Below are 19,633 nucleotides of genomic sequence, written 5' to 3'. Positions count from 1 at the left end.
CTGTAACAATTAGGATCAGAAAAGCTGCAAAAACTGCACGGAAATGAACCATATCTGTATAAAAATAAGTTTATTCACGTCCAATCAAATCCGAATACAAGCACTACATAAAAGCAAAAACATACCACACAATAAGACCACCTTCATTTCCCCCTTAAGCAAACTTTTATTTTAAGGGGGGGGAAGTCGCACAAATTTCAAAATAAAAGATTCCTAACTTCGGGGTGGGCACGAAATAAAATACTGCTAAAAAGAAAAAAAAAAAAAAAATCAATATCACTTTCAACACAACTTCATCTGACGAATAAAACTAATAATTTCAATGTCAATACTCTGAATTGCACAAAGTGACTCGAGTACATATTTACAAAAACGTTTTATTGACAGCATTTAGTATAGAACACTGTAAAATACAGTTTAAGAGTGAAGCAAACCAAATGTGGACAAAGCGGCAAAGGAATGTGTAAAACTCCCCCCCCCCCCCCCCCAAAAAAAAAACGATTCAGTACTAATGTTAAAATGTGGCACATTACAAAAATGTCTCATTTTGTCTGCAGCTTAAAAACTTATTTCCCTGCAAATTCTCTTTGTCTCAGTCATTTTAAGGACTTTTTGAGTGAAACTGTGTAGAAACCTACAAGGCACACAGAGGATGATTTCTGCTTTTAAACTATATTTAAAAATGCATCCGATCTCAGTCTTTTCTCTTAGACAAAAAAACAAAAAAATCATCTCATCACCTTTGTATGATTTCTCAGTTTTTATAGGAAATACAGCATTTTCAAATTGCACACAAGATGGCACACACATACACACGAGTTGTTTTCTTTTGTTTTGTTTTGCGGTGTGCACCAGTTCAACGAGGGCGACATGTTGTAGGAGTATTGAGCGGCCTTTTTTTTTCCATTTGCAACTGTTCAGCGCTGTCGGTCCCAGCGCCAGATGGAGGCATCGTCACAAACGGCTATCAAGATGCTACTGTCGCGGCTGAAGCAGGTCTGCCGGATGGCCGACGTGCATTTGGGGAGGGTCAGTGTGGTGCACCTGGAGATCAGAAAGATGACTCTTTGGGTTTGTTTCAAATAGAAATGTTTGACTGGTTATATATTAATACGCCGACTGCAATTCACAGAAAGAAGAATGTGTTACAGCATCAGTCTGATAAAAAAAACATGTAAGTTATCATCACATTTTAAGCCACCAATCACCGTCAGTGAGCGGTAACTAAGAATTTAAAATATGATTTATAATAATAATCTTCCTCCCAGAGATGTGTCCTTACTTGGCTTTGTGAGGGTCTTCCACTTCCAGGTCCCACACATAAAGCTTCCCCACTTGGTTTCCCAAAGCCAGCATCTGAAACCCAGCAGTGCAAAGCACAGAGCATCAGCAACTGGTAAAAACTTGCATTTTAGTATGTTGACTGTAGATGAAAGTACTTGATAAAAAGGCAACAAGTGAAACAATTCGTGGTAAAATCCCCAATATTTGAAATGCAAAAGGTCTAAAACAAAAAAAGTGGCACGTAAAAGGAAAATTTGATCAGCTGCTCATGAGAAAAAAAAACAAAAACAACTTGTTCACCTTCTGCCAGAAGTCCATGGAGAAGCGCATGTACCAAATGTCACACTGGCTGTAATCAAATCGTCCCAGAATGGACACATTCGACTCGTTTGGTTTAATGTGATCAATGTCGTCCTCCATCTTTCCTGGCTTCCAGCACACAATGGCATTTTCACAAGACTGTTAAAACAGATAAATAAATAAACAATACATTATGATGGGCTGACATCTCTGCAACAGAGTACAATAAAATCACGAATCATCATGAACATGGTTAAGTTTGTAAATAGTCAAACTGTCTAAAATCTCTGCAGAAGCCACAGTAAGGTCATTGCTCTTTATCTCTTACCTTGGAAAGAATGAGATCCCCCAGCCACCGCACACAGTCCACGTAGTTTCTATGAATGTCTCGTGTGGAGAAGTCAGGAAAGTGAATTTTCTGCGAGACGAAAGGCCTGAAGGAAATGCGCAATTATTGAATTAAGACACCTCAGCGTATGTAATAGATAGAAGACTGACGATTCCTGCAGCTTTCAAATCTACAGAGGTAAAAATACACGAGCCATTTTCAACCTGTTGGTCTTAGAGGGGTTGTACTCGTACGATCCGCGAATGGCTTTCCGCATTCTCTCCGAATTGATTCTCCACAGTTTGAGGGAGTGGTCCATCCCACAGGACATAATCTTTTCACCCAGGAGATCAAAATCCTGCAGCGGGACACAAATACAAGTGTGATCACACCCAAGAGGGTTATGGATTAAATCCAAATTATCAAAATATTCTGGAAAAATAAAAACAAACAAAATTCAGTTACTCTATGCATTGTATGTAGGTAATTCTTAATTCCAGGTGTGTTGAAGCACAGTATAATTTAATAATACTCACAGCACTCAGGACTTCGTCCCGATGTCCCTCCACGCCGCCAAATATTGCCACTAACGTATCTGTCTGTATGTTCCATAGACGAAGGGCATGATCTGATGTAACGAGCCCAAAGAAAACAATGCTAAACAAATGAGGCCATGTTGGGAGGGGCAGATTAATATTAAGGCCAGATATTGAACACATTATGGAACTGGGCTGTGTGTGCAGTTAGCGTTTTATGGAAACTGCACAGAGGCATTAGCAGAATGTTACCGCTACACAAAAAGAAAATCTTCCACATATGTTCACTAAATATTCAACTGCTTAAATTAAAGATTACAAGTTCACATGACCCTTTCACCTCAGATTAAGGAACCACCTGACAATCACACAGTAATAAAAACACCAACAAGCCCCACTTCAGAGTGACACACCTGCTGTTACCTACACCAATATATTATAGTGCTCGTGCCACTAAAAATGCAACAACAAATCACTGGATTGGTGTCAAGTGGATGCCATGTGATACTTTATACACAAAGAAAGGATGTCAATTACTTTAACAATGCTTGAGAATATTTACGTTTCTTACCTTTGCTGACAGACAAGAGCAGATTTGGATCCCTTGGGTGAAACTTGAGCTCATTGATGGCGTTTCCATGACCCACATAATGCTGGATTTGACAAAAATAAAAAAAGTTAACTGTAGATATGATTCTGAAATATTCAGTCTTAATACACAGACATGGGAATGCATCACATTATGAAGCTTAATGAATTTGATTCCCACGTGTCCCACTCGTGATAAATTTCCACACAGTGATGCATGAGACTGATGCAGTGATTTCCCCCCCCCCCCCCCCCAAAAAAAGAAAAGGAAAGAGCGTGAAGGTAAAGTGCTCGATTTACCATAAACCATACAGTTCAAGGTGCCTGAGCTATAACAGATACCTTGATGCACTGCATCGTGATGTGGTTGATCACCCGTATGATACCGCGTGACCCAGCTACAGCCAGCAGGGGATGGCTTGTGTTGGTGTCGTAGGTCCAGGCACATGTATAGAAGTTCTCATCTGCCTTCGTGCACATTTAGTTAAAGAAATCACAATGACAATTCTCACCATTCATCACCAAACTGACCATTACTTAGACAAATATGAGTCACACATATTTTTTCCTGCAACATTTACTGTATTTTTGCAGTTAGGGGAAGGATACATCTGCATCGACGTATGACTGCAAGAGTCTTACTTCTCCCTGAGAGTGACACTCGTACAGAGTTACCTAGCAAAGAAACAAAGCCGCTTACATATGGAACAATGCGACAATAGCAAACAACAACTGAAAAACAGGGCAAAGCAAGGATTGGATCCAAAACACAGCATTGTTTTTGCAGTACAAATGCTTTAAATGCTGTAGTACCAGATGAATTCCTTATCACTGAGGTGCCTCATCATCTCTTACTCTGTTACTCCCAACGGTTGCAAACACCATAGGGTCTCCCTCCTTGCTGTGCCAGTTAAACTGGACTCCAAACAGTGGCTGTCCATGATCCTCCTGTGCAGAATTTAGAGTTAAGAAAAAGTGTTTATTATTATTATGAAACAGAAAACCCAAAGGTTACTTGATAAGGTTTGATGGAAGGAGGGGGGGGGAGGGTGTACTTACCCGCAGGCTGTTGACACATTTAAATAAGTATCTGCACTTCTTGGACTTCCACTTGCCCTTGCCCCAGCTCTTTCTACCGGGAGCGTTCGCGGTGTTAGTGGGTGTGTCGGGGCGCTCTGCATTGGTCCCGCTCTCAACGCTGACAGCATCATCCTGCATAAACGACACGGCCGAGGAAAGTTTCATTGAAAGACTGTGGTGCAGAAACACGTCTCCTTATGTGCTTTTAAAGAAGGTAACCAGCACAGTACAAGTAAGATGATTCGCAGTGGCTGTATTTTACCAGCTAAATCCCAGACAGAAAAAAAAACTATTAGTTGTGAGGAGATAAATAGTGACAAGCAACAAAACACACAACCCAAGTAATTTCACATATTAATGCATCTTAGGTATGGGTTCCTGCACAACCACACAGGAAAAGTCTTAGCATCTGTGGGTTTTTAGCTGAGATAATTTCACCGAAAAAGCGAGCGAAAGTCTATACAAGCCTGGATCACTTCAATCTGCTGGAGGGAACCCAACCGTATTATTATTTATCAGTTATCCCGCTAAGGACATGCGTGTCTTGCTCAGTTATATGAGCACAAAAAGTACAAATTGCACAAATTGTAATGCGATAGATCTTTCCATTCTTCTGATTTACAAGGTTTTTGCAACGGAGTGCGTGTAAACGCTAATAGCTACAGCCAAGGATGGCACTCGTATCATTCGCCACCATGTTGCTTCCAGCAAGGGGGGGGCTTCATTAAGTCAAGTTATTTCTACGCACACCTTTACATTATGTTTAAGTCGAAACCTTAATTCAAGCGCTACCTTGGATTACTACCTCTGCCACAATGTACAAATTGATCACCGATTAACCGGATAATTTTGTGTAGCAGCGGCTGCTGCTAACTCTTATTTCAGTTTACACGTGAATGACTATTCTGAAGCCAAAAAGCATCATTAGCATATGTGCCCTTCAAAGACAGCGACAGGCGGTACACACGCCTCTACATCTAGTACTTTTTTGAGATAATTCGATGGCTTGTAGCAAATTGCACTAGAAATAATATTTCCAGCTGTCAAAATTCAGACGGTATAACTTAGATGGACAAAGCTGCTAGCTTCCCCCATTAGCTACTCGTCTACCTTAGCACGCTGCTAGCTTGCTAATGGCTAACCGCAGGTAAGCTCTCGCACAAAATCAACATGATTTAACTGCTTACATTCTCGTCGCCAGATAAATCGGGGTTACTATTCTCGTCGCTGCTTAGTTTTTGCTTTTTCGCCGGTATTTCTTTTCCCGCTTGAGTAGGGGACTCGGACATGTTCTTATTTTCCCTCATCTTGGCCCAAACTCCGCCTTTTCCGCTCGGCCGCCGCAAGTGCTGTCGGGAATGGTAGTTGAGTGGGACTGAGGTTGTAAAGTATGCGCTTCAATTTTTCTACTTCTAATGTTACATAATTTGTTAGGCTCCGTATTATTTAAACTTAGGGCGGTGGCAATTGGATTACAATTTTCCATAGTTTGTAAAATAATTTATATACATTTATTATAATAAACCCAAAGAAAAATGTGGCCACAGCTAAGGTTGTGGTCTGTCTGGGATCTGTGCAGTTCCTTCACACTTGATGGAAATGATCACTTGAATTATGAGTTCATTCCCATATTACAAGGCAATAAATGCATGAAAAGAGCTAAATGTTAAAGAAATGCCTCATCCCATCTGTCCTGGGATTTAAACTAGCAACCTTCAGGTAAAAGGCATTTTGTCACCGCTACTCAGTGATTTATAAAAGGAATTCAGATACCTAAGATACCTGCATTACATCAAAGCAGTATATTTTGGAGACTGGTAGCTGCTGTTTTTTTAAAACATCATATTATTGCACAAATATCACTTTAAACGCATACAATTATAGACCAAAGACAACATTAGAAATGCTCATTTACACGTGAATTTAATAAAAAAACATTTGTTTTCATAATGTTCATAAAGTACATTTACAATCATTCTCTCTCTTTGTGCCAATGGTAAAATGTGGAGGCGTCAGCCTACAACGTCAACTCTGCACTGTCCAACGAAGCTTCGCTCATCTCCTCTGACAGCTCTTCGGCGTCCTGCTCTTCCTCCTCGGCAGGCCTCTTCACACCCCTCTGCTTTGAGAGGGCTGCGGCATAACGGATGTTATACATGTTGAAGTCACACCTGTACAGAGAAAACACACATACACTGTTAACGACTGATGTGAATATCAGAATTTCGTCAAACTGGTCAGACTTTTGTGGTTTCGGGGTCATTTTTCATTACTTGTTATGACTAATCTCCCTTTCATGTAATAAATTAAGCAAAATCAGTAAAGTGTAACATTAATTTGGTTCAATGGGGGACAGTGGGGAGTCCACGTTGAGACTTACAGTTTGGACAGATCATCAAAGTGTCTCTGGATGCTCTTCTGCAGCGCCTGCAGGGTGGGAAGTATGGCTCCTGATCTGTGCACCAAAGAAATACACAGAACATAGCTACAGTCACTAAACACCATGAAATGCTTGTCTTACAGCCAGTAACTATCTGAAGAGTTATGTCTATGCTTGTTAGTCAGAGGTCACTGTGGCTTACATCAGAAACTCTCTCCTAACTTCCTTGTAACGCACATTCATTAAAACAAACGGTAAGAAACAGACTTCGGGCGGACCTGTTTTTGAGTTTCTGTCCGTGCAGCATCAGCAGATTGTTGGCCCAGGTCATGTAGAACTGCAGGTGACCCGACTTCTCCAAACAAGTCGTCACAAAGCCCAGAAGCTTTTCCACATAAATGTCAGGAAGAGAGCCGCACACCACTGGTACTGTAATCCAAACCAAACATATATAGTCGGGTTCAGATGTGCTAAGCTCAAAGCCAGTAAGTTGTAAACAACTCAGAGGAGAGTGTTTAGAGATTTAACACACGACTAAAATACCATGGCTGCATCGTGTTAAAGATCGTTCACTCACTCTGCCCATGCGGCACGGTTTCCAGCACTTCCTGCTTGAGGGCTGTTTCATTTAATCTAAACGCCAGGACAATGGCTGATGTCCACTCCTGAAGCCGTAGCTGCTTGCGTATGCTGGCCGGTGTCACGTCCAGGTCAAGGTCGTAGGGGTCAAAGACTAGAGATCCATCAAGGGAGTATACCAGCAGGCCCTCAGTGGTGGTGGCTGCCCAGCTACGACCTGAGAGACAATGGGCACCACAACAACTTCACTACAAGCAAAGAAGCTGCCCTATTTTTTTAAACAATGTTTTTTTTTATCATCAACTCAGGCAAAACCACTGCTGCTGACTGTTATTCTGTCACCTACCAGTTGGGGAAAATCGCAGCGCGCTGACTCTGATTTCTGGCTTGAAGTGTCGAGAGCTCATATCACCTTTAAAGACACATGCAATGAGTAAAACGTGTAAAGTCATAAAAAACTAGGGAATGGAAAACGTGAGGTGGAAATGTGAAAACAAAACAAATAGTGACTGTAATTGATCAATTTGTTGAAAAATTACACATTAATGCAGTACAAAAACAAAAGAAAACCTTTTCTGACTCCAGGGAGGCTGATGTTGACCTCGTCTCCGTCTCCAGCTCCCTCGTCTACCAGAGCCAAGCTGCCAAACTCTGTCATTTTTCGTCGGTCCAGGAACTCCTTAAAGTTAAACATGGCCAGAGCAGAGAAAACATATTAGGGGGACCCACATACAAGGTTTGTGTCTCAACTGCACTGGCAAATTCTGGGTCAACTCCAACAATCCTGCGGTGGAGCTGTATCTGAGGTCGTACCTCCATTGCATCGAAGGACAGGTTGCACGAGATTTCAAACTTCTTCATGAGCATCTGCTCCTTGACATTGTAGATGCAGACAAACTTGGACTGACCTCCTGCCAAAATGGACTCCCCATCGGCAGAATAACACAGCGACGTGAAGGACCTTGAAAGTGAACACAATCCAACCTGAACCAATGCTATGCCACAAAAATCATTCTGTTTAACCATTGCACTATGAAAAAAAAAAAAAAACTGTCTGTGTCCTCACACTCGAGTCTCTCACTCACTTGCCCTTCGCCAACTGCTTGGCTGTGATTTTATCTGTCTCTTTGCGGCCTGTTTCCAGGTCATGGCGACCAGCCACAGAACCGGTCTGTGTGGCTGTTTGGGGGTTCCAGAAAGAGATCTCGCCGTTCAAAGTGGCCACGGCCAACTCCTGACCATCAGGACGGTAAGTCAATGACAATCCTAAGTGAAGGGGAAAATAAAACATTCCGTGGGGTCAACAATCTACAATCTAGATGACCCTTAAATCTTTTTTTAGGAGAAGGATGTAGAGTCAATCATGATTTACCATCAGAGGTGAGGGGAAGGGTTTCCTTGACCTGCCAGCTGTCCAACATGTCCCATAGCCGGACAGTGCGGTCCCAAGAGGCACTGGCCAGAATGGACTGAACTGGACTAAAACACAAGCAGCTTACAGGACCCTCATGGCCCCCAAGGACCTAATAAATCATAGGAATGAAAAGAGATAACACATGACAAATGAGATCAATGTCCACACACTGTAAGCAAGATGGCCGTGCCTACGTTGTTGCAGGCTGCTTGTCGCCTTCTCTTGTCGTTTCTGTCTTTGTTTGCTTGTGCTCCTGGAGGGAATCTGGGAGCCCCAGTCTAATCCTAAAATTGTTTTACCTTCAATCATAGCCCCCTGAACTACATTGGAGAGCAGCCGGAAGATCTCTTCCAGCTCACTTGATGTTACTGCATATTATTAATTGTTCTCTGGTCTCCGGCTGTTTCCCCCTTAAATTTTAAACAAGCAGTTGTTCAGTCTCTCCTTAAAAAGCCCAACCTCGACCCCTCTATTCCAAACAATTTAAGATACTTCCTTTTATTTCAAACATTTTAGAAAACGTTTTAGCAACTCAACCGGTCCCTGTTTTGAACCGGCAATATTGTTTATATATTTCTATCTGGTACATGCTGCCCCTGGGAGACATCATCAGCAGGTTTAAGGGTGTGTCATATCACATGTACGCCGACCATCTCCAGCTATACTATTCTTTCAACCTTGACAAAACTGACAAGGTCACTGTGTTGCTTTTGCTACTGTGGCAACAATCCTGTGAAATGCTCCTGCACAGGTTTTAAAGGACTCCTGCTTCAAGGGATATTTGTTTTTACAAAACTGTAGATAAGTGGTTAAGTTGATGTTGTACATTTGTCTTTGTCTGTTGTTAATATTTGATGTGTTCTTTTTTGCCCTGTTCTTATCAATTCATTGTCCCATTACCTCCACATGGCAAGTACATATACACATGCACACATAACTGAGTAAGCCACACGTTCCTCAGCGGAACAAGTGCTTAGTAAATAATAAAGTTAGGTTACCTCCAGCAGTCTGCCTGTCTGCATGGACCACAGGAAGATCTCAAATGAGTCCTGGGCGCCCGCGCTCACCAGCTCTCCACTGGAATCTACTGCAAGGGAGGAGAACTGTGCAGGCCGAGGTGACGTGAATGTGCGGAAGTTTCGATACCTGCAAATGCACGCAAACATATTTACCCGTGTGTGCACAGTTAAATAAAGTGCATAGTACTTTCACAAAGTAACCTCTGAAGTTCACCTGTGCAGGTCGAACGCTCTAACCGTCCCGTCCAACGAAGCGCTGACGATGACGAAGCCGCTGGACGTAAAGGTGACGTTGGTGACGCTGCTGGTGTGCTCTGTGAAGGTGACGAAACAAAGGCCGCTGTTGGTGTTCCACACTTTGACCTTAGGAAGTTAAAAAAAATACATTTAAAAAACAGCCTAACATTAGATACAGATAGGCCGCTAGGCCCAAATAAAAGCTTTAACATAAATGTAAGAAAGTAAAGATGCTTAAAAAAATAATTTTATTCTTTTGCTTTTTGACATTTTTACTAAGCTTACTTTCATCAAACTAGGGGTGGAGCAGAAGACTGTGTGCCTGACAAACAGGCTAATATCTCATACCAGTTATTAATGAATCCATTTAATGTTTTTCAAAACCAAAATCAAAGAGGTCAATTTGTCTCACAAAGCCAGTTATAGGCCTAAAGAACAGTCTGACAGCATAAAATACTCCTCACAACCAGACTGAAGTTATAATCCCAGTTATAAGTTTGGTCCCAGTTTTTGTTTGGTCTTTTCGGTTTATCCCGTGAGTTCAGGGTCGCCACAGCGGATTATTGTCCACATGTTGATTTGGCACAGTTATTATGCCAGATACCATTCCCGACGCAACATTAGCCAATTTCTACCGCGCTTGGAACGGCAGAGCACAGCTGGGGAGGAATATGGGCTGTTAGGCCTTCACTGTCTTGCCCACTTCGACGTATAGGACTGGGGATCGAACCACTGACCCTGCGGTCCGTGGACGGCTGTCTTACCAACTGAGCTACAGCTGCCCCCAACATTTATAATTTTAAGTTACACAACACTGATATAACAACAGTGGAGGGTGTGGAGCACTCACTTTGCCGTCATCACCTCCCGTTACAATGTACTGTCCATCCGCTGAGTAAGCCAGATAGGCCATGTTGTTGAAGTGTCCCTGCTGCTTGAAGACGTAAGACTCGCTCTGCCACTCCCAAACCAGCAGCTGGCCCATCCCTTTAACAACAAATAATACACAGATATTTTAATCGTTGCATGTTTTTGCATGTTTTACTAAACCACATGATACTAATCAATAGATGTGTGCAGAGCTGAAAAAAGGACACAGCTTCTTACCTGAGCACCCAAATCCAATCCAGTCTCCTGAGCTGTTTATAGCCACTGAAGAGATTCTCTGGTCTGAAATACTTTGAGGAGAATCATTAAAACCATCTTAACACATGCGTACTGTCATTAAATTCACCCTACAGCAAGTTAATGAATCGATTAAGGTTAAGTTAAGTTGAATTTTCCCTCACCTTAGAGAATGAATGAGGTTAAAGTCTGGAAGTTCGTGCAGGTGGAAGATACCAGAAGCAAAACCCGTGACCAGGATGTGAGTTGGCTTGTGGTAGGCAGCAGCGGTCAAGTTGTTAAAGTCCCCTTCTTTGTTGAAGAAGTGTCTACAAGGATATAAAATTATTCAGCGATAGAAGGTTGCTACCCACTTTAACCCACAATGAACTGCTTTTAGAAGTTACTTACTTGCTTTTGTGCTGGTACCGAACATTCTTGATTGTTTTCTCGTTTGGTGCTTCCGGTTTCCCTCTGATGACCTCTCCCTCTTCTTCCTCCATCACCTCATCCTCTTCGTCACCTGGTCTCAGGGGCTTCGGTTTGTCCCGGCTCTTCTTCAGAACGAGTCCGTCGAGTTCGGTGTCGCTCTCCCATACACACAGCGTCCCATCCTGGCTCACTGTGTACAGCTGACGACACAGGAAAACATTTACATGTTTAGAGTCTCTGTTTTCATGATCGCTTCTTAAGCTTTATGCAAAGCAAAAGGTAAAATGCGAGATGTCAGCTTACATCCAAACTGTCTTTCTCAAAGAAACAGCCCACAATAACGTCCTTGTGTCCACCCAGAGAGTAGTAAATAAGGTTGGCCCAGCGCTCCGCACCAAACACCCACGTTGACATGTCTTTGCTGCCTACCACAAAACACCTGCAGAAAAAAAGTGTATTATTTTTCTCAATTAGAAGCTTTGACATCTAACACATCTTTTAACTTTTACGCACTTAGAGTCGTCTGTCCAGTCGATACAGGTGGTTTCATCGTACGGACCGTAGTAGCTCTTGTCCAACACAAAAGCGTTAAACTCCCGCTGTTTTCCAGGAGCATGGTACATCAGAGCTACATTCTCCTTTGTAACAACAAATTTCCTGGGTTTGGGAAAAAAGCCAGATAAACACAGACATTTTATAAATACTGCATTATTTTGGGTTTTTGATGATTTTTAGTTGAGACATCCAGGGTTGAGCTGCTCACCTGCCGTCAGGTGAGAAGCGGATGCTGTTGACAGGTTTGTGAAAGTGGAAATGATGAAGGACAGCACGGGTAATGAGACTGACCAACAATGCGGAACCGTCTGTATGACAAAGACATGAAGACGCGCAATTATTTTTCAAGACGACATAAACTTCTGCTTAAATCACTACCAAAAAACGATTCAGTTCAGTGCGACATCTTACCTTCATCAACCAAAATTGCCAAGTTGCCATCAGGAGAGAGACCCACACATGTGATATTCTTTGTAGTGGAGACAGGCAGTGTCTCAGATGTGTTGCTTAAAATTAAGGAGATATGTGTGAATTCTTGCTTTGGTTTTAATAAACAATTAGGGTCAGCTTAGTTTACTATTACCATTTAAAAGCATCAGCATTTCTAGCATCATCCTACTATATCTTAATAGAGATGTTTTAGCCCCATCACTGGAGTATAATCAGGAAAAAAGAACAAGTTATCCTACAATGTGATTTAGTGAATAAGCGCACAACATCTGGACATCATCTGGCTGTGCAAAACAGCAGACTTGTGACAGCGTGGATAGTATTATTGCCATTAAAGTCCTGACTTACTTTTTCAGGTCGAAGACAGAGACTCGGTTTCCGACGGGGCTGATCACAGAGTTACCATCTTTGGAGAAATGTAAATTCCCCTGACGATAAACTGCCCCGAGGAGGTTGGAAAACTGCAATGACAAGACAAAGGTTTTCTTTTGTCTGGTGAAGTTTAAGGTGAGGAGTTTTGCAGTCGCACCCCGCCTTTCCAGCAGCTAATTGCTCTATGACAAATTAAATACTTTTATCCACATGACAAAACCATAACGTATTCTGGTAAAAGTGGGGCTTTCACTTAAATGTAAATTCACTGCGTTTTCAGGAGCGTATCCAGTAAATTGAACATAAGCCTCCCCCCAAAAAAGAGGGCAATAAAAACGACATAACCAATGTTAACAAAATGTTTATCAAAAACGTTAGCCGGTCTGAGCATTTAATGCTAACACTTAAGTTTACATGGTTCGTTATAAACAGTAGCGTTAGCATACTTACCCTATAAGCAAACTTCATTTTTCCGAATATTCCTTATACCAAACACATTTAGACACTTGTAATTATTTTATACAATCCAGTGGAAGTATTAAATTGGGGGATAACATCACACATGCACGTTCGACCACACGTGTTTGCGTTTTGTTGACACTCGCCGCTTCCGGGTTTACTTACGTTGACAATAACGCACAGCACCTCCCAGCGGCGGGGAGGCCAAATAGATAGGTCGATACTTATTATTATTATTATTCATACCAACGTGAAACTCACAAAATTCCGCCATATCCACAACTTAAGGCAGGGAGGCAAAAACGCAATAGATACAAAATCTAAGGTCTATTCAAACTGTGAGTACATTTCGATCTCCTGTGCAATAAGAGTACGTAGAATATTGCTTAAATGTCCTGTGCAGTCCAAATATTTAGAGCATTAAATGGGCGCATTGTGTACAGTTTGTAGTACAGCTCAGCACAGTAAGGAAGGGCCACTTCTATAGCTTATATACCTGATTATACACACACACACCTTGCTGCCATGCCAGGGCTCAGTGCCTAGCCCAAGCCACGAGGGTCGGGAACCGAAGCCACTGACCCTGTGGTTCGTGGATGGCTGCCTTACCAAGTGAGCTACAGCCGCCCCTTCTTGTGATGATGATAATAGAAAAACAGCCATGACTAAGTGGGGATGCTGCCGTCCTGTTTCCTCTTGTAGTGTTCGCATCATGGGCTTGAGTTTTTTGTCACAATGTGAAAGTGGTTCCATATACAGATGGTGCGTATACGTACTGTATATTTGTGTCCATGTACAGTTTTTGTACCACGCCACTCGCCCGATGACAGCTGGAACATCTCCAGCCCTCCAACGACCTACATAGCATAAGCGTTGACAGGTAATGGATGGATGGATGGTCTGACTAGTTGATTACCAGTGAAAGATGTCATTTCTGTTTCATTTAATTTGGTCAACTTTGATTTGGATCATCTTAAATTTAACAATTTAATGTAAATGTGCACCAAAGCCTGCATGTCTAAGTAGAGGACAGATGACATTCTTGCCCTTGATCAAGCTGCTTCTATACATGTCCAAGCTTTGAAAATTACAGGGAGTATACTGTCCACAAAGTTAATATTGACATCAGCTCCTGAAAACTTCTTACATGTGGCTTCTGAAGCCTTCAGGCTATTTCTGGATGTATAGACCAGACAGCAGTGTAGCCACAGGAGAGATCAGTCAGAACGATGGAGATGATCCAAGCTTAAAAAAAAACAAGCTACGGGGAAGAAGTAGAGATGTCCTTAGAAATTTCCAGACTGTTTATTCAGGTTTACACAAAAAAGGGCAGATGTTTTATGTAGAGTCAAAGGAGAGGATATAACTGTTTAGGCTAAAATCATCTGTTGTAATAAACTTTAATTCCCTTACCTTCGTAATCCTGTAATGAGTTTTTGCATCTTGTCACATGTCAGGAAGCTGCAGGCCTACAATGACCTATCATGTGAACACACATTGTCCCATATTCCCTTACACACAATCTGCATTATTCATTCTTTCACAAGTCCGGAAGAGTCTTCTCCATCCAGAAGGACTCAGCAAACAGGACCAGAACAATCAGTGAAACTAGAGTCCTTTTCTGTGTGTGTGGTTTTTAATAGAGGAACATATTTTTATAATGTTCGCTGCAGCCACTAAGAACTTTGTAAAACAGGTTGGAGACACTGGGAGGCTGATACCCGTCCCGAGCCTGAGTGAGGCCGACCGCTACCAGCCCCTCAGCCTGGTCACCAGGAAGAGGAAGAGGTATTTCTGGAAGAAGAACAAGTTCGCCTCAACCCCGTTCTCACTGAAAGACATCCTGGTAGGGGAGAAAGAGATCACAGCAGGTAGAGTTATGAGCAGGTTGAGATGTTGTAATTAAGACATTTTAACTTCTGTTTCGGTGCATGTGGGTCAAGATAAGGTATAGAGTGTCTGTAAAGCTTTAACCCAAGCAATTATATTTTTTATGGTATTTTATTGAAATAATTGTCAATGATAAAGTCAAAAATCATCACATGCAAAGGAATAGTTTGACATTTTTGGGAAGGTTTAAGACTATTCTAGCTGTGTCATGGCAAAGGAACAGCTAGTCTTTGATAATGATAATAATAATAATTTAGATTTTAATATAATAATTAAATGATATCAGGGTTAAATGTTTACATTGATCTTTTTTTAAACCAGTGGTTTATTTTTACAATGTTTTGACACATAATTAACATTTTGATGAGAAAAGTTTATGAACAATAAATACAGCATTTATAAAGAACAAAAACTGAGTGCTGGTCTAATATTACTTAATATTTACAATAATAATAATATTTGTACACATTACATAATTTGTATTTAAAATATGAATAAGGTAAGTTCAGCAGAGTAGTATAAAAAAGGAAAATGGAAATATTCTCAGTAACTGAGTGAATGTAGATACATGAGTAGATGTAGATACATGGCAGCTCTCAATATTTCCTATTAAATCCTCCTTTTCTTTGAGCAGGAGTTTCCTCTTATCAGCTTCTCAACTATGAAGACAAATCTGACGTGGCTCTCAACGGTCGACTGGGAAACCACCTCATCAACGACGTGGGCTTCAACATCACCGGATCGGACTCGGTGGCCGTCAAAGCGTCCTTCGGCATCGTGACCAAGCACGAGCTGGAGGTGCCCACACTACTGAGGGAGCTCAGCTCCAGGTATGGCGACACACTGTGTGCAAGCAGCTGCTCGGCGTGACCAGGGTCATCGTGGTATCACTTCAGGCTAATTAGATAAAGTGCTATCTCGGTGATGTTTCATTAATAACCGCCTTAAGATGTCTGTGTTGTGATCATTGATTCAGTGTTCGAACGGAGAGATGTCGTCCGTCATGAGCAATTTTTTTCCAGTTTGAAATTTTTGCTGCCAGTTTTGCTCCTCATACAATGATATCTGACCTCTGAACTCCCTGACACAGAAGGAAAGTGAGAGGATGAAAACACGATCATATATTTTCACACAGGAGCTATGTTAAAGCTCAATGAAAGACAGGAAACAGACAGCAGATGCAAACTACTGTGTTGCAAAATGGCCACGGGAACATTAAACACTTAGTAAAGGATGAAATGAACATTGGACAATATGAACTGTCTTTTCAGGAGAGTGGACCTGGATCACTGCCTTATTCGACAGGCCAAAGAGAGCAGACGAAGCGTCCTCTGCGTCGTCGTGGAGAGCATCCGCACCACGCGGCAGTGCTCTCTGACCGTCCACGCTGGGATGAGAGGGACAACCATGCGGGTAAACACACACCTGAAGACATTTGAACTCATTTTGAATGCAGCTCTTTATGTGGGACTAGATTTAAAAGATCAGTCAGGAAATCAGCACCTGGTACTTACAGTCTCGTTTTTTAGTTTGAGTGCATGTATTGTTCAAATCGCCATCTTTTGTGATCATATTTCAAGGGCGACTCCCCCTAATTTTCAACTTGCTCTCTATGGCATCAGTTCAGGGTGTAAATGTACAATAATGCTTTTAAACTTCCCTATGTTAAAATATTTCTGTGTCGCTCAAAATGCAGCATTTTTCTACCCTATTTCTTTGTGCATTAATCTTTTCTACGTACAGCACAGTTCAGTAGAGTTCAGTACAGTTCAGTTCTCCCTGACTGCGTTTGGTCTGATGCAGTTTCAGATCGACGACGGCAGGAACCCCAAAGGCCGAGACAAAGCCATCGTCATCCCGGCTCACACCACCATCGCCTTCAGCATCTGTGAACTGTTCGTCCGACTGGACGGCCGGCTCGGTAGGGAGGACACCTTCATTCACACAAACAAACTATTATGCGAACTAAACTAAAACTGTTAAGTTAAAAGCTCTCTGGATAAGTCTCCACTTGTTAGAGGCCTGGAGGGTCTTTGAAATCACTTAGTGAGTTCTTAGAAATTAGTTTAGTGAACATAGTAAGTAACTGCACCTTTGCATGAAGTAAGCTCCCACAGTCAACAGGAAGGTAAAAGTTGCTTTATTTCATATGGCTGCAGTGGGATGCTGATCATGAAAGTTATGCAAAACCGATGCTCACAGATAAAATACTGTAAAGGTGCTCGATGAACTGCAGGGTTTAGGACTCATTCAACTACTCCAGAGATTAATCAACAATAAAAATTAAAAAAAAATAATAAGCAGCAGCCATAAAGCAGCAGCCTTGGATGAAAATAGAGATGAAAAGCTGCAGCTGAGCTGATGTTATTGTCTTCTCTTCAGACATTTGCGTAACCCCAGAGTTTCAAGGCGGATTTGAGCGGGAGCAGATCAGGGAGCAGCTCGGTGGTTTCATCGGTCGCTTCTCCATTGGTCGCCTGCGCCGCTTCCTGTCTGGGATCATCTACGGAAACCCGTTAAGAGCAGGTACAGTAATGACCTCTGCTACATGATCAAAAACCTCCTGTGTGCACTACAGCTTTGCCACTTACCTTCATCATGCATCTTGTGTAGATGACCGAACATTCGAGGAGCTCACCCACTCTGACTCCTACATGGACGACATGGTGAACGACTACTACGAGAAGTCCGCCAGCATGACGGACGTGTCCACCGCCTACCTGAGTCAAGCCTCCCACGCACGGGTCAACCTCCTCAAACACAACATCCCTAAGGGACCCTGCGCGCTGTGTGGCATGGGCAACCAGAGGCGGGAAACCGTCTACGGCTGTTTGGAGTGCTCGACGGGGGGCCAGAAATACGTCCGCCTGCACGTGGTGCCATGTTTTGACCTTTGGCACAAAATGCTGAGGTGAACCAGAGGAGATCTGTGCAAGATGCTACAAGTGTTACTGTTTACTAGGTTGTTTCAAATGCGGATTCACACAAAACCGATCACTATGCCCGTGAAACACACCTGCAGCCATTACGTCAGCCAACGGTTTCAGTAAACGTGGTGTCATCTCTCCCTTTGTAGTGTAGCGCGTCACCAATATCGCTTTCAGTTTGCCTTTGACACCAGGCCTTTTCTACACGTGTGCTGTGAGTGTTCTGTGGCTGCCAGATGATGAATAATTCAGAGGGAGGTATTAGAGGTGGATTGACGTGGGATCGGGTGAAGGACTGAAGAGGACAGCCTGGTGTTTGTATCTTTCCTCATGTCACATATAAAGTGTGTATATATGATAAAAAAAACCCCGACTCTTTACACTTGAGCCTTAAGTCATTCAGCTTTTCAAGCATTGAAGTGACTGGACATGGCCTGTCATTAGAGGACAGTGCCATGCTGCTTTTGCCCTCATTTCCAATGAGTCACCATCATGTTCTGCATCACCCACATTAGCATTAGCTACTGGTACGAGCATTGTGTTACTCCTAAAACCTCTATGGTTGTTTACGTGGAACCAACTGGCTGTTTTAAGGAGCAAAAGTTAAGCACATGTTCTCAAACCATCAGCTCATCACACGTGCATAAATAAAACATGACTACGCAGAAGGTGACCTCTGATCTGATGGAGGAGCCGTCCTCCCATCTGCTTTGGTTTCTGTTCCCCTGTGGCTCTGCCCGGCTCTTTGAATGGGAAATCAGTCTGTTATTCAAGAAAAAAAAAAAAAAATACTCAACACTTCCTGTCTTGTTCTGCAAAAGGAAACAAGTGAAATCCTCTTCAGCCACTCACAGAAACGAAAGAGAAAAATCACTTGTCCAGAGACCAGTTTCTGCGTAGCAATCACTAGTATTTCGCAATGTGTTTTTACCTCCGAGACATCACCTCAAGGATTGATGGCCTGATGCACCATCTTGTGCAGAGCGTTGCGCTGGAAAACAGATCAGAGAAGTCTAACATGCACATTGTAAACTACTCAAGCTGGAGTGCAAAGATGTAGGTCAGCAAATTCGGGGGTAAACAGCAACAAGACAAAAGATCATTAGTCATCTGACAGTTGCTTGGGTCATGGACACTGTAGTCACATCATACTACGAGTAACATAACCATTGATACACACCAGGTTACAAGTTAGAAGCTCCTTTCTTAAATCGCTTTAACATTATGAAACTACCTGCAATCTGGTGAGTTTACCATCGAACTAAAAATGCATCAGCTAAATCAAGTTGTGCATTTTTATCACATTGTCTGCAAGATTAAACCCACTCTTATGTCGTGTTTCTATTAGGCTTTAACCAGGTTAGCGTGGCTTAGCAAATAGCTCCAGTACCTCCTAGTTAGCATGTTTAATTTTGTATTTTATTTTATTTAATCTGTGCAAAAAAACAGCATGTCAAAATGATAATTTGGGGAATTATTGGGGATGCGTGCATGGATTGTTTTTTTGGCTGGTGCAATGACTTCTGCAGGAGAGCAAATAAAGACATTTCCCGAAAATTAAAACTATTTCTTTACATATGTGTGTAACAGTTGTTAACAAGTGATATTGTAATAATAAAATATGTTGTTTAACCTGTCACCTGTTTTTTTTTCTTTGTAGTTTTAAAAGACACCTGCACTGATGTTTAACTTGGTTTTG

The 19,633-nt window shown here is 42.1% G+C and overlaps 3 protein-coding genes across 3 annotated transcripts; 1 reads left to right on the top strand and 2 right to left on the bottom strand.

The window, feature by feature from the left end:
• Positions 1 to 53: 53 nt before the first annotated feature.
• On the bottom strand, positions 54 to 5,461 carry eed (embryonic ectoderm development). The gene is made up of 12 exons (XM_067501975.1): positions 5,304 to 5,461; positions 4,096 to 4,248; positions 3,892 to 3,984; positions 3,646 to 3,711; positions 3,379 to 3,504; positions 3,020 to 3,101; positions 2,449 to 2,540; positions 2,137 to 2,270; positions 1,913 to 2,018; positions 1,585 to 1,743; positions 1,283 to 1,356; positions 54 to 1,044 (listed from the first exon to the last, which is right to left on the bottom strand). The coding sequence occupies exons 1-12, from the start codon at positions 5,421 to 5,423 to the stop codon at positions 918 to 920; spliced, it is 1,332 nt and encodes a 443-aa protein (XP_067358076.1). The 5' UTR covers positions 5,424 to 5,461; the 3' UTR covers positions 54 to 917.
• Positions 5,462 to 6,020: 559 nt separating this feature from the next.
• pwp2h (PWP2 small subunit processome component) lies at positions 6,021 to 13,266 on the bottom strand. The gene is made up of 21 exons (XM_067502587.1): positions 13,109 to 13,266; positions 12,635 to 12,747; positions 12,248 to 12,342; positions 12,045 to 12,144; positions 11,795 to 11,938; positions 11,585 to 11,720; positions 11,261 to 11,481; positions 11,035 to 11,178; positions 10,853 to 10,923; positions 10,596 to 10,732; positions 9,723 to 9,871; positions 9,488 to 9,635; positions 8,448 to 8,598; positions 8,161 to 8,341; positions 7,889 to 8,036; positions 7,646 to 7,754; positions 7,422 to 7,487; positions 7,074 to 7,292; positions 6,775 to 6,925; positions 6,497 to 6,571; positions 6,021 to 6,287 (listed from the first exon to the last, which is right to left on the bottom strand). Exons 1-21 carry the CDS (start codon positions 13,124 to 13,126, stop codon positions 6,134 to 6,136), a joined length of 2,730 nt encoding a protein of 909 aa, XP_067358688.1. The 5' UTR covers positions 13,127 to 13,266; the 3' UTR covers positions 6,021 to 6,133.
• A 1,511-nt stretch (positions 13,267 to 14,777) lies between these two features.
• pjvk (pejvakin) lies at positions 14,778 to 19,593 on the top strand. The gene is made up of 7 exons (XM_067502267.1): positions 14,778 to 14,988; positions 15,642 to 15,837; positions 16,279 to 16,420; positions 16,811 to 16,928; positions 17,390 to 17,444; positions 17,540 to 17,574; positions 17,621 to 19,593. The coding sequence occupies exons 1-7, from the start codon at positions 14,778 to 14,780 to the stop codon at positions 17,920 to 17,922; spliced, it is 1,059 nt and encodes a 352-aa protein (XP_067358368.1). The 3' UTR covers positions 17,923 to 19,593.
• The last annotated feature ends 40 nt before the right edge of the window (positions 19,594 to 19,633 follow it).

Source organism: Channa argus, chromosome 4, assembly GCF_033026475.1.
Source record: "Channa argus isolate prfri chromosome 4, Channa argus male v1.0, whole genome shotgun sequence".
NCBI lineage: Eukaryota > Metazoa > Chordata > Actinopteri > Anabantiformes > Channidae > Channa > Channa argus.
The sequence above is the reverse complement of the archived record's forward strand: the minus strand, read 5'-3'. Positions and strand labels throughout refer to the sequence as shown.

Bases quoted from the DNA above. Each gene is read 5' to 3' on its own strand.
- pjvk (XM_067502267.1), top strand. From the start codon at position 14,778: ATGTTCGCTGCAGCCACTAAGAACTTTGTAAAACAGGTTGGAGACACT. The intron at 16,421-16,810 runs GTAAACACACAC...GGTCTGATGCAG, and splicing joins TGAGAGGGACAACCATGCGG to TTTCAGATCGACGACGGCAG. The intron at 17,575-17,620 runs GTGCACTACAGC...CATCTTGTGTAG, and splicing joins CATGATCAAAAACCTCCTGT to ATGACCGAACATTCGAGGAG.
- pwp2h (XM_067502587.1), bottom strand. The intron at 9,872-10,595 runs GTGAGTGCTCCA...TAACTTCCTAAG, and splicing joins CGGGAGGTGATGACGGCAAA to GTCAAAGTGTGGAACACCAA. The intron at 6,572-6,774 runs GTCCGCCCGAAG...TTTGGTGCACAG, and splicing joins GGACAGAAACTCAAAAACAG to ATCAGGAGCCATACTTCCCA.
- eed (XM_067501975.1), bottom strand. From the start codon at position 5,423: ATGAGGGAAAATAAGAACATGTCCGAGTCCCCTACTCAAGCGGGAAAA. The intron at 3,505-3,645 runs GTATCCTTCCCC...ATGTGCACGAAG, and splicing joins AGTCATACGTCGATGCAGAT to GCAGATGAGAACTTCTATAC. The intron at 1,357-1,584 runs GTGAACAAGTTG...GCTGGGTTTCAG, and splicing joins CCATGGACTTCTGGCAGAAG to ATGCTGGCTTTGGGAAACCA.